This window comes from Mandrillus leucophaeus, unplaced genomic scaffold (assembly GCF_000951045.1).
Source record: "Mandrillus leucophaeus isolate KB7577 unplaced genomic scaffold, Mleu.le_1.0 Scaffold40, whole genome shotgun sequence".
NCBI lineage: Eukaryota > Metazoa > Chordata > Mammalia > Primates > Cercopithecidae > Mandrillus > Mandrillus leucophaeus.
Window position 1 is genome coordinate 1,058,368 of NW_012104254.1, and position 13,416 is coordinate 1,071,783.

The following is a 13,416-nucleotide window of genomic DNA, read 5'->3' on the forward strand; positions in this document are numbered from 1 at the left end:
TGTAACTAGTCATCTAAAATCAGATTAAAGCCTTGGTAGAACTCCAAACTTTACTGAGATCTAATCTAAATAAATCGGCCTTAAAGAGAGACTGCATTGTCCTACATCTCAGATTTATTCTCATGAAATCGGCAGGCACTTGAGAGACCAGAGTTTAAAGTGAGTGCAGTTCTCTAAAGAAGGCATAGAGTTAGCTGTGGCTACTCTATTAGAGAAACGCAATGTCCAGTACTAAAAATGACCACATAATCCACTCTTTCCCCACAGGAGTGGCTCAAGTGTTAAATAGACTTGATGGGAAACCTTTTGATGATGCGGATCAACGACTTTTTGAGGTAAGAAAATAAGTTAATAAACCAAGGTTTATATGGAGTCATCAGTAGTCCCCTGGTTGCAGCCTGCCCAAATTCGAAATGACAAACAATTATTAATCAATTATTATTATACTTAAATGGAGGGCAAAATTTACAGGAAGATTTAAGGAATATGTAAATGCTTAAGTGAGATTTGATCCTACGTTTTACGAACTGGATTATTTTGTAACCATCCATTATTTTTATCCTAATTTTGTTACAGAATTACCCTCTCTTTCCCCCAAAGTGTTATTTTCTTATTTTTGTCTTGCTTGTGTGTATTCAGAGTCATGAAACCCTGAGCCAGCTCTGCCAGGTGTACTGTCCTCACATTTCTCTTGTTTACGTGCTTCCATTCATTCACTCCAGGCGCTCTAGCTGGAGAAGTTAGCCTTGAATGGGCTTCCTCATAGACTGTACCAGTAGCCAACATGAAGACCCATGATTATCTTTCTTTAGTCAAGAATACCTCATAGCTTCTTTATTAATGGTTCTAACTCAATCCTCCTTCCCCTTAACACTTACCTTATGGTTACATTAACTTGGTTTCTTTACCGAAGTATTTTATAGCCTAGCGACTAAAAGAGGTTGCTTTGGTTAAATAGAATAGATTAACTAAAATCAGTCCACAACCTAAATAAATTAAGAACCCATTTAAACAGACTGTATGTTTTTAAACATATGAAGTAGTTTCTCTACAATAACATTAAATTCATAATTTTTCCTCATGTGCGGTGTGAGCTATAAAGTTGTCATATAACAATAGTAATTAAGAATTTTAGTGTGCCTATTTTCCCAAGGCCTACCTCTGTGTACAGTAAGATTGTATTTTCAGACCCATCCCTGGTGACTGCCTGCTTTCATATGAGATTTTGCCAATGAGTTGCTGCAATGTTTAATTAGCAGGTTCGCTCTTTCCTAGGCTTTTGTCATCTTTTGTGGACTTGGCATCAACAACACAATTATGTATGATCAAGTGAAGAAGTCCTGGGCCAAGCAGTCTGTGGCTCTTGATGTAAGTACAGTATTTATGTCAGGTTTGTATGCTGTCAGCTCTAATTTTATGAGAGAAAAAATTTCCCTGGTTATGGGGTTTAATCTCTCAAATTTTAATTATCTATTCATTGGGCCTTAATCATTTTAGGTTGTGGGTTTAAATCTCATGAAGTCCGGAGAAACACAATGTTGCGTATAATTTCAGGGGTTCACAGATGCCCTGAAGCTCATTCATATAAGTACTATGTTTACATGTAGATTTTTAAAATTACATTTATTAAATAGTGACAATCCAAAGATAATTTGGCAGGATTTCAAATTTATTTTAAACTTAGATTTGAATATATATAGATAATCTATAAAGTCACAACTTTTCTTATCATAGGAGAAAACTTCACTATGAGGATATATGACCTAGATGGGGAAAACTACTCCTGTCATTATCTGATTCCCTTTCTTCCTCCCTCCCCCAACACATGTCCCATCAAGAACCTCGACCTGTTCCCTTGTCTGCACACATGTCCTCTCAGACACTAACTTCCAAAAGAGCAGTTGTAATCTCCCCCTGAATCTCAGATGCTTGTTTTGACTTAAGACTTATTTTTAATCTAGCTTCTGCTCTATAGACTTTTTTTTTTTGAGTCTCACTCTGTTGCCCAGGCTGGAGTATGGTGGTGCCATCTCGGCTCACTGCAACCTCCATATCCTGGGTTCAAGCAATTCTCCTGCCTCAGCCTCCCGAGTAGCTGGGATTACAGGCATGCACCACCATGCCCAGCTGATTTTTGTATTTTTAGCAGAGATGGGGTTTTACTGTGTTGTCCAGGCTGGTCTCGACCTCCTGACCTCAGGTGACCTGCCCGCCTTGACCACCCAAAGTGCTGGGATTACAGGCATGAGCCACCACACCTGGCCTGCTCTGTAGATTTTGCCAAATATTTTCTTTACATCTATGAAATACTTACTAAGTAGGCAAGAAAAAATGTCAGTGCCAAGATGAAAGTATATAGAAGAGTATGATATAATACACATGAAAACTTCAAAGTATTCTTTGTCAAGCCAGATATAAGAAGTAGGCAAACTGATGTTACCTGCACTGCTCTGATTTGAGATGTAAAAGATGTAAAATTATAGTTACTCTCTATATGCTTTTAATTTTATGGCTAAATCATGAATTCTAGAAGCACGGGGATTTTTATTTGCAATGCATAGCAGGGTGCTTAGCACAAAGGTGGGATTTATTGAATAATTTTTTAATGGAGGGTGGGAGGGAAAGAAGGAGGAAGGAAAGAATCCCTTACCTTGGTAAGGGATGCTTTTTGTTCTTCTGAGACAGCCCTGCTTTGTTTAATATGTAATATCTTTTTATAGTAAGGACTAAAAACAGTATAGGATGAATCAATAAATGAGTGAACTGTAAATATGCAACCAACCGATGAGAATCATTAGTAGAGCATTAAGGGTTGTGTGCAGAACTCTTTTCAAATCCTGGATCTGTCACTCACCTCAATTGTGAGAATTAAATGAGATGAAGCATGTGAGGATGTTAATAAGTATTCAACAAAATCATAGCAATAATACTATTATTATTTGCTGTAGTATATTTATTACTGAGAAATCACTATGGACTGGGGGGAAATAGCAAAGGACAGGAATTTAGAACAGCAAATGTTGAGTTATACCTCCTTCACCATCATCAAATTCTCATCTCCACAGTGTTGTTTCACCCATTGTTTTTCAGTACCTGCAGCTATAAGAAGAAGGACACACCATACACTAGTCCCATCTAAATCCTACTTCATTATGTCACAGTATAATTAACACACAAAGAGAAAACATCCTACATATGCCCATATTCTCCCTCCTCACCTACCTCTGGCACATCATCATCCTCTTGAGAAGGAGCTAGAATAACTGGGTTCCAGCATGAATAGCCATTTACCCCCAGATGGGAAGATTCAGTAAAAGATACCACTCTTACTGGCACTACCCCTACCCCAATGAACCACAGTTACCATTACCTAGAAAACACTCATGTACCCTAGAATTTCTGGCCACAGTCTCCTTACCCATGAATTGCTTATTTCAGTTCATAGTGAACACCTCTTGTTTATATAACTCAGATCCCTCCATCCTTAGACACAAAAATTATTACCGACTCTGACAAATCTCAGCCCAACTCTTAACCTTGCCACAATCTTAAACTTTCAAGAAGTTGACTTACAGGTGTTGACTTGTATGTTCCACATGCTTTATTTTGTGCCAGTGTCGAAAGTGGCATTCCCAGTCAGAATTATGGCATTGCCATTTCACTCTCGCCGCTTCCACTCTCAGCCAACTTCCACCCCACCGAGTATGAAATTCTTGACACTAGTGATCAGGTGGCATCCACCCCACTCCCTGGCCTGGGAATCCATATACAAGAGTATCTGGAAGGATTTCTTACCCTGAGGACTTTATAAAGACAAAAAGTGATTTTTTGAGAGCCACTAAACCCAAACTCAGGAATGAGATATACATATATTATAATATACATCAACTTCTGAATAAATATATATTTTTAAATGTATGTATTTATACATATTATATATGAATATGTGTAAGTGTAATATTTTTCTAAATATTTCTGTTAAAAGTATGTATTTATAACTTGCTTAGTCCCATAAAAGATTTGAGCTACTTTATGAGAATATAAATGATCCAACAAATTTTTAAAAAAATAAAATAGTAATAACAGAACTGAGAAAGAGAGAAAGCCAGGAGAAACAGAACCAAATGCCATGTTATCCTTCTATCATTTCTACCCCTTCTTTCTGAGATCCTGGGCTAGCCCTTTGCCCTTTTCCATTGTGGCTAAGGAAAGATTCCCCACTCAGGTGTGCCCAGGTTCCTCTTCTCCTTGTGTGGTTTCATTTTTGCTTATTCTCTTCCATTATTGTCCTCCTTGACCTTGACCCCAAAACAGCTGTGTCTAAATGTAGCTCTTTCAGGCCCATAACCTTATTGCAGTGTCTTTTTTTTTTTTTTTTTTTTTTTTTAGTTAGCAACAAGAGTGGAGGGAAATAATCCATTCCACGGCACTCAGTGACAAAACCACCCTAGAATCTTTTCCTTCCTTAAAAAGGGAGCACAAGTAGTTCATGGCCTAGAGAGTTAATGGGAATACACGTCTTGCTGTGTTGTTCATGAGACTCAAGAAACAGCACCACACTGTTCTCTTCTGTCTTTTAAAAATCCTATCCCCAAAGCATTTTTTCATAAAAATACTTCCATCCGTGGTACATCCTCTGAAAGTAAATATTCTCCAGATAAATTCTCTGAAAGACTAATAATCCCCACAAATGGGGCAGAGTCTCTAAAACACTCAGAGCTCACTGGAAGTACACTTAAAAAAAAAGATAGGGCTTTACCTTTATTTTTTTTCCTCCCAAACAGTCACTGATTTCTATATATTTATTTAATACTGGCTCCTTTTCCTAATGATTTTGTTACCGGGAAGCACAGGAATCCTCAGTTCATGTCTTACTTGGGAGAAAGAATTCAGCCAAGAGACAAATTAGTACTGTAAGCAAAAGATCTATTGAAAGAAAATAAAGAGTATAGAGTTTATTGAGGGAAGGACACTCCAAGAGAGGAGCAGGCTGGTCCAGCTGGAGAAACAGGAGTAGCAGCAGCAAGGGTTAGGTAGTAGCAGAGACAGTGCATGCTGAAAGATGAGGCAGAGCAGGCTATTTAAAGGGGAATGAGCCAGCAGCAGCCCCAAGAGTTCTGCATTGTGGTTATTATGGCAGACTGTTTCTTCAAGCTTCTGCTTTTGCCTCAAGTCTCCACCTTTGTCTTTGTCTAGTTCCCACTTCTGCCTTACGTTCCCACTTTTTCCCGCACCTAGTTTCCACTCCAGATTTGTGGGATTCCCCCTTACTGTTAGTTCACATGTATGTGCAGGCCAGTGTTGGATACGAATTCTATATAATGCCTGCATTACTCATTATCACCACCTGAGGAAGGTTGGAAAGTGGTTAAATCTGTACTTATTCCACCTGTGTATCTCTTAGGAATTTCTCCTTTTTCCCTATTTCCCCCCTTAACAGCATGTAGCTAGCTACATTCTGACAGGTTAATTGCAGAGTGAGTGATTACTGGGAGTCTTAAGGGGCATCTCTTTCTGCATAGGTATTTCCCTTCCTCTCTGCTTATAGTTAGGATGCATGTTTTGGGTGGTCTCTGGGTTATGAGATTTCTCCAAACCTCCCTTTTCTCAGGGCACTCCCCCTCCTTCTCGTATCTAGCTTATCCGCCTGCTCAAACAAGTTGAAATACCACATTAAATTATATAAATTCATATATATATATTTTTAAGTATATTTATTTACATGTTATTTTGTCCCATTGATCTACCTATTTCTAAACCAGAACTTCATTGCTTTAAGTACACTTTAATGCAGATCTTGCTTTGTGTCGGTATCCCCTGCAGAAGGAGGTTGCTGACTTTATCCATGCAAAAGGCAGTGTAGGGAGAAGATTTAAAGTGTTGATTTTAGTATTAGCCTGATTAGTTAGTTAGATTTGAATTCTGGCTCAGTAGCTATTGACCTTGGGCAAGCGACTTAACCTCTCAATCTTGTTTTATTCACATGTTAAATGGGTATAAGAAGTCTGTTTTCCCCATAAATATACACATCTACTATATACCTACAAAAATTAAAAATTAAAAAAAAATTCAAGCCTGTTTTAACAGTTACAAAAAAAAATACAGGGAAAGTGTTTAGAAAGAGTGTTTAGTTATAATTAGCACTTAATAAAAGTTAGTTGTTCTTACCACCCAGTGCATTTGGAGTCCTTAATCCTCACTGAGTTTTGTCTACTTAGCCCAAGATTTCTTGTAAGAGTATGCTGACTGGGGAGCTATAGTTTTTTTCACCTGTTTTATCAGGAAAATCACTTCCTGCTTAAAGTCAGAGCTAAAAACAGATTGCCACTTTCCTAGGTCTTTGATACATGCTGTTTAGTCACACCACTGAACATCCCAGAAGCATTGCAAGTGCAACTGCTCCAGGGCACTAGTGTTGGCTCAATGCAGGCCCATTGTCTGGAGATTGTTACTATATATGTATCTGCAGAAAAGTCTAGGCCATAGAAATACAAAATTTACCATGTCAGAAACAGAACAGGTCTTTAAAAGCTAGACCGCTCCAAGGACAAAGCTTCCCCAAAAGACTTGCCATGCAAGGCAGTCCTTTCCCTGTTGTCACGTATTGGCAACTTCAGCTCATTTCATCCACAAACCACACATGGTGAGAAATAGAAATGTAAGCATATAAAACATTTTCTACTGTTCTGGCCTTTAAAAACTGGAGTGACTAATACATTATCCAGATTTTGTTTAACAATTGAATTATCAACTCAATTATTCTGATGACTGATTTTCTTAATTTCTTGTAATTTAATTATACAATTCTATTGTTCAAATCCTTTGTCCTAAATACATAAAATTAATAGTCTAAGGCTCTTAGAGAGCAGAAATGCTCTTAAAGCTGAATAATGGAACAAAGAGGGGGATTTGCTATCATTTTTAATAACTTTAATTTTATGATCCTGATTTCCATTCTGCATGACCAAGAGCTTCAGAAGAGCTATGCTAATGTATGTTCACATTTTCTGAGAGTAGAAATTCTTAGGTAAAAGGGGGAACCTTTTTCTAAAAGCCACAATCCTACCTAAAATACAAATGTAGACGTAGAATATAACTTCCTCATTTTGAACAACAGGAATTGTTCTTTGGGGTGTCTTTCACAGTTATTGCAAATGAAGCCTTACCTAATACTGAAGAGAAATTTGCCAGAAAATATAAGTCTGTGTGCTAAGGGACACTGCATACAGCTTTAGGATCAGAAGAGGGAAGAAATGAGGGTCAGACAGAGAGTAAGAAAAAGGCATATGCAATCAGGATCCAAGCCCCATTTATTCTACCTCCCCAAAGCCTCTCTCATCTATTTCTGCCTTTCCAATTGCGACAGCAACCATCCTACTTAAGGACTCCATTATCTCTGTGCTGGACAATTGCAATAACCTTCTACTTGTTCTTCCTAAAACATATTTTAGATTTCATCGCTCATCTACTCATAGACCTTAAATTACTTCCCCATTACCTATTAAAGTACAAATGACTTTGAGGCCCTCAGAAATCTCATACCAAGCTATTTTCCTACCCCTGACTCTCATTTCTCTTCTTAAGAGTATTGTATGCTACCTACAAACCCAATGACGTCATAATCTGATGATCAGCTACCTATTTCACTGCCATCTGATCTCCACTCTAACCTCCCCTCTTTTGTCATTCTCTGTTCCAATTATGCCATATCCACTCAAAATTTTCCCATCATTCAAAGCACAATGTAAATGTCATCTCCTCTATAAAACTCCTAATCCTTAAGTTTTTTTGTTCCTCTGTTTGCCCTATATTGTCATTAATTATGAGTCTGTATGTTTACCTCTGCTAAAACATATGTGCCTTGAAGTGTGTGATCATGTCTTATCTGCTTTTATTCCGTTTAATATTCTATATATAATTGGTACTCAGTAAAAGCATATTGAATAAATGAATGCATCCCACCACAAATAATCATTTTGTCTGCCACGGCAACATTCTGGAATGGAAAAGCTTGGGCTATGTTGGGAGAATTGACAGTCACTCTTAGTGGCAGTCTTGCTGACCACAGACTGGCATAACATCACCTCTGTATTCCCTTCCTCCTTCATAAGCCATGGGTACAAATACAGAGTTGCTTTTATTTGGGGAGGATGGTAGACCTCTTCCTAGATACCACCTTCCGTGGGATATATCCTTAGATGAGGATGAAGAAGCCAAACCGACTTCCTGAAGGTAAGGGAGAAGGAGAGAAGTGGAAACTTCATCAGGAATCAGGAAGATTTCATCAGGAATCTTCTAAGCTCCGAGGAAAGATTTTCTCTCACTAGGTGAAAGGGCTAGACTCAGAGGCTAGAAGTAGAATGCCACTTCTTTCTTTCTCACTCCTCTTCCTTTAAACTTACTCTGGTAAATCAATCATCCCCATTCCTGTATAAACTCTCTAGCACCATTCCACCACTTTTTTGGCACACACAGATGTTAAATTGTCTCTGAGCTTCTTCCCTTCCCCTCATTTAGAAGCCTGTAGTCGGGAGAGAGACACAGTCATAGCTTCTTTACTCTTCCTCACTTCGCCTCATCTCCCAATTCAGGTACAGGGTTCAAGAGGGAGGTAGGATGAAAGGGCAAAGTCTTATGATTTCCTAACCTGATTTCAGGGCCATCTGTGAGAGACACCAACATTTTCTTTTTGTAATGAGCTGCTTTTATAAATTCTTCAGAGAACTGCCTGGCTGGGAATCTCCTGTTAGCAATTACTTGTGGGTTTGCCTCTCCTGACTGACAGCTTATAATCCATTCTCATTCCTGGCTTCCACTGGCCCATCGTGACCCTCCCTCTGTGGGGGCCAGCTCACTTCTCTAGGCAGTCCTCTTGGTGAAGGTTATTTTTTGTTGTTTTTGTTGTTGTTGTTGTTTTAAAAGAGTGGTAAAATAAACACATGAAATTTATCATTTTAACTGTTTTTAAGTGCAAAGTTAGGTAGTATTAAGTACATTCACATTGTTGTGCAATCATCACCACTGTCCATTTCCAGAACTTTTTCATCTTCCCAAACTGAAACTCTGTACCCATGAGACACTAACTCTCCACTCCCCTCTCCTCAGCCTGTGGCAACTGCCATTCTACTTTATGTCTGTGAATTTGACTACTCTAGCTACCTCATATAAATAGAATCATACAATATTTGTCCTTTTGTGACTAGCTTATTTCCCTTGTCATGTCTTCCAGGCTCATTAATGTAGCATGTGTAAGAATTTCCTTCAATTTTAAGGCTTGAATAATATTCCATTGTAAGTATATACCACATTTTGTTTATCGATTCATACACTAGTGGATACTAGGATTGCTTCCATGGTCTGATTATTTTTCATGGGTTTTTTTGGGTCAGGGGAAGACTCACTCAATTTATTGAGTCTTTGCTCATTAAATTGTACAAACACAGGTCCCCTCAATGTAGCACTCCACTGTCTTCCCTCTGTCCACTAACCTTTAGAATTTTTAGGTATGTATCAGCTACCAGTGTCTGCTAGGATGTCACATCCTAGGGAAATACATATTAGGTTCTCCAAGTAGTTCTGTAGAAGGAAGCTTTAAGAAACCCTAGCTAAAAAATCTTCCATATAAGGCTTTCTCATAAACTGTTACCCTTTTCTTACACAATTCAGAGATGAACAGTGAGCAGCTCAGCTTGGAGGAGGTAGAGCTAGTTTGGGGCATTTTCTTTCCAAGTCCTGTATAGATAACCTAAATGGCTTAGCACCTACCTTTAGAATATAGTACCTGTTGTTCTAAGTTATAAACTCAGAAAGAGTTCCACTTAAACATCCTTTTATCTCCCAAAAAATTTTTTCAGACAATACTGTCAGACAATGATCTAGTGATTGTCTAAATGATAACTATCTACTCATGTTAATTCACAGGTACAAGGAATATCAAGTTGTCCATTAGAAAGCTAAATGTAGCATGCCAGTAGATACAGAATTGTTCTCATTTATCAATTCTTATTTACTGAAAACATGTTAGAGTAGGTAAATATTTGTTTCTCCATTGCCTACAAATTAGCTCTTTCAAGATTCTCCACTATTGACATCAATATCTCACTTCATCGCTCCATGAAAAAACCTAGATTTATTAGTCTTTTTCAAATATATCTTGAAATTTTTATTCTGAAACTTTTCTCCATTTCCTTAAAGTATTTCCTAACAAACCTCAAATTTCACCTCTTTCATTAATGTTTTCTCACCTATCCCAAGAGTTGTGATTGTTTCTTACTTTTAATCTCTTTATAAAAGGGCTATTGACACATTAGAAACTGTTATTTTAGTTACTCTTCATATATAAATATTTTACAAAGACTAGTGAAAACAGTAGTAATCATGTAGATATTTAGTATGAGGATAAATATTAGATAGTTTTTCTGAGGATTCTTGGATACTAAGTGTAATCCATATACAATATTTATCTTACTTGTTCTTTTAAAAATGTTTTTGCCAGGCATGGTGGCCCACGCCTACAATCCCAGCACTTTGGGAGGCCAAGGCAGGAGGATCACTTGAACCCAGGAGTTCAAGACCAGCCTGGGCAACATGGCAAAAATCCAACTCTATAAAATACAAAATACAAAATTAACCAGGCTTGGTGGCATGCGCTTGTAGTCCTAGCTACTTGGGACATTGAGGTGGGAGGATTGCTTGAGCCCAGCAGGTCAAGGCTGCAATGAGCTGTGATCATGCCACTGTACTCCAGCCTGGGTGACAGAGGCCCCAGTCTAAGAAAAATAAAATAAAATAATAAAAACAAAAATGTTTTTAAATTATAAGAACAATGCAATTGTTATAGAAAATGTAAAAAGTGTTTAGAAGAAATAAAAATCAGTGATAACTTACTGCTTAAAGCTAACTACCTTATCATTTGGATTGACAATTTTTTCTTTCTTTCAGCCCTTTTAAGATACCACTGTCTTTTGGCTTCCATTGTTACTAGTGAAAAATCTGCCATTATTTTTGTTGTTCCCTTAAATGTAATGTTTTTTTCCTTACTGCTTTTCCTTTTAGATCTTTTTGAGTCATTTGACTATGATGTACATAAATGTGTTTTACTTTATGTTTCTTATGCTTGGGGTTCACTGGGTTTCTTGGATCTAAGAGTTGATGACTTTCATTGATTTCAGAACATACTTGGCTAATATCTTTTCAAAGTTTATTTTTTCCTATTCTCTCTCTTTCTGGACCCAGTTACATATATGTTGAATCAAATGATATTGGCCCACAGTTCTCTGACACTCTGACATTCTTGAGTTCTATAAATTTTGACTTGGTTCCTTTTTAAGGTTTCATTTCTCTGCAGAAACTTACCGACTGTTATTAATTATATCCACCTTTTCTTCTATAAATTTCTATAAATTGTTCTATATATTCTAAAATTCTCATATAAATTTTTAACATATAATTCTTTATAATTGTTATTTTGGATTCCTGGTCTTTAATTCTAACATCAAGGGCACCTGGAAGTCTGCCTGTATCAATTATTTCTTCTCTTGATTACAGGTCACATTTTTCTGCTTCTTTGCATGTATTCATAAGTATTTATTGCTTACCAAACATCTTGTATAGAAGGACAAAAGTAGATAATACTTTTACTAGCTTTGTTTGAACTAAATAAAATTGTTTGTTTTGTCCTATTTCTCATAAAGAGGATATGTGATTTTTAAAAAAATCTCAGACAGCTAGAATGAGAGGCTGATCATAAAAATTTGACCATCTGCAATGCTTTAGCTGGGGATTGGCTGAAGCTTTATATTAGTTTCAGTTTATTTCTGCTTTAAAAAGAGATTATGAAGATTTCTCTTTGCCCTTCAACCCAATCTTAACTACCCAGGCTGCATTGAGTGACTGGTCATAATCAGGATTTGAGCTGGGTTTGAAATGCAGCTAGAGTTCATTTCAGTTCTCTTTGGCATCAACTCCAGCAGGGCCTTGAACCTTACTCATGTGCAAGAATGTAAGATTTCAGTTTTCTGGCCCTGCACTCATCATCAATTTCACAGCAAAATTCCTGTGGCAGAGAATTTTCAAGCCAAGAGATTTACTTTTGCATTTGTGGCTCTTCCAGATATGAGTCTGTTTGTCAACCCACACTATCATTTGAAAAATTGCTAGTTTTTCTCCTTTTAGGAGTTGCTCTATGATGGCAGGCTCATCTCTCCACTATGTAAACAATTGGTCCCAGGTATGGAAGCAGTCACTGCTCTTTATTGGTCTATAAAAGGCTTCTCTTGACTGGAATTTTATTTGTTTAGACTTCTCTTTGTCTCACACTCACTCTTTAACAGCTTTAAAATGAAGCATGATTTTTAGTTTATCTCTTTTTTGTTGTTGTTATGAAGGCAGTGATAATCTTTTGAGATCTTCTTTACCTATCCATAAGTTGAAACCACTGGCCAATCCTTTCTATTTTCCACTGCTGATCTGAATGTATCAGATATTAGCATTTTTGGTAATTTCACGATATTTTGTCAGGAAGGAAGTTAAACATATTTTTAGTCTATCATCAATCTCTCTCCTTGAATTGTTAATATTTCTTGTTTTATACATTTTTATTCCATATTATTTACAAAAATAGGTTTAAGACCATGAGGTATTTCTTTTACAGATTTAAAATTACTCTTTTATTTGATTGATTTGACCTTGGAATCAACTTAGTTTGAAATCAATGTTGTTATCTATGCTTTCTCTTTTGTTTTACTTATTTTCTGGAATACATTCATTCAATGAAAATTTCCTATTTCTATTTCCTATTTCCCAGCATTGTGCTGGGCACTGGAAATAAGGCAGTGAGAAAGGCAGACTTGTTTCTGCCTTAAAGAGCTTAGAATGTGGAGGCGAACAAAAAAAAAATCATGCAAACCAGAATATAGTAACAGTTGTGATAAATTCTTGTAAGGAGAAAATACAGGAGGCCATAAGAGCATCTGAGAGGGAACACAACCTCCACTGGGGTTTCCGGTAAACCCTTCTTAAGGATATATATTTAAACCAATAATTCCCGACTCATCTTTTTATTTTTTATTTCTGGGTCATTTTGTTTTAGGCATATTTTTGTAAACTACATACATCTAAATATATATATACACACACACACACACACACATATATATATATTTAATTTAAAAATACGTTTAGGGAGTAGAAGTACATATTTCTTACATGGATATATTATGTAGTGGTGAGTCAGATTTTAGTGTATCCATCACCCTAATACTGAACATTGTATCTAACAGGTAATTTTTCAATTCTCACCCCCTCCCAACCTCCTACCTTTTGTAGCCTTCCATGTCTATTAATCTACTCTGTATGTCCATGTGTACCTGTTCTTTAGCTCCAACTTATAAGTGAGAACATACAGTATTTGCCTTT

General features: G+C 36.9%; 1 protein-coding gene across 4 annotated transcripts in view; it reads left to right on the forward strand.

The window, feature by feature from the left end:
• The window catches only part of PDE11A (phosphodiesterase 11A), a 522,267-nt gene that overhangs the window by 337,914 nt on the left and 170,937 nt on the right, over positions 1–13,416 (forward strand). For all 4 annotated transcript variants that reach the window (XM_011991832.1, XM_011991830.1, XM_011991831.1 and 1 more), the window contains 2 exons: positions 268–335; positions 1,276–1,368. In XM_011991832.1, the coding sequence (XP_011847222.1) occupies positions 268–335; positions 1,276–1,368 (161 nt within the window). The remainder of the gene's footprint in view (positions 1–267; positions 336–1,275; positions 1,369–13,416) is intronic.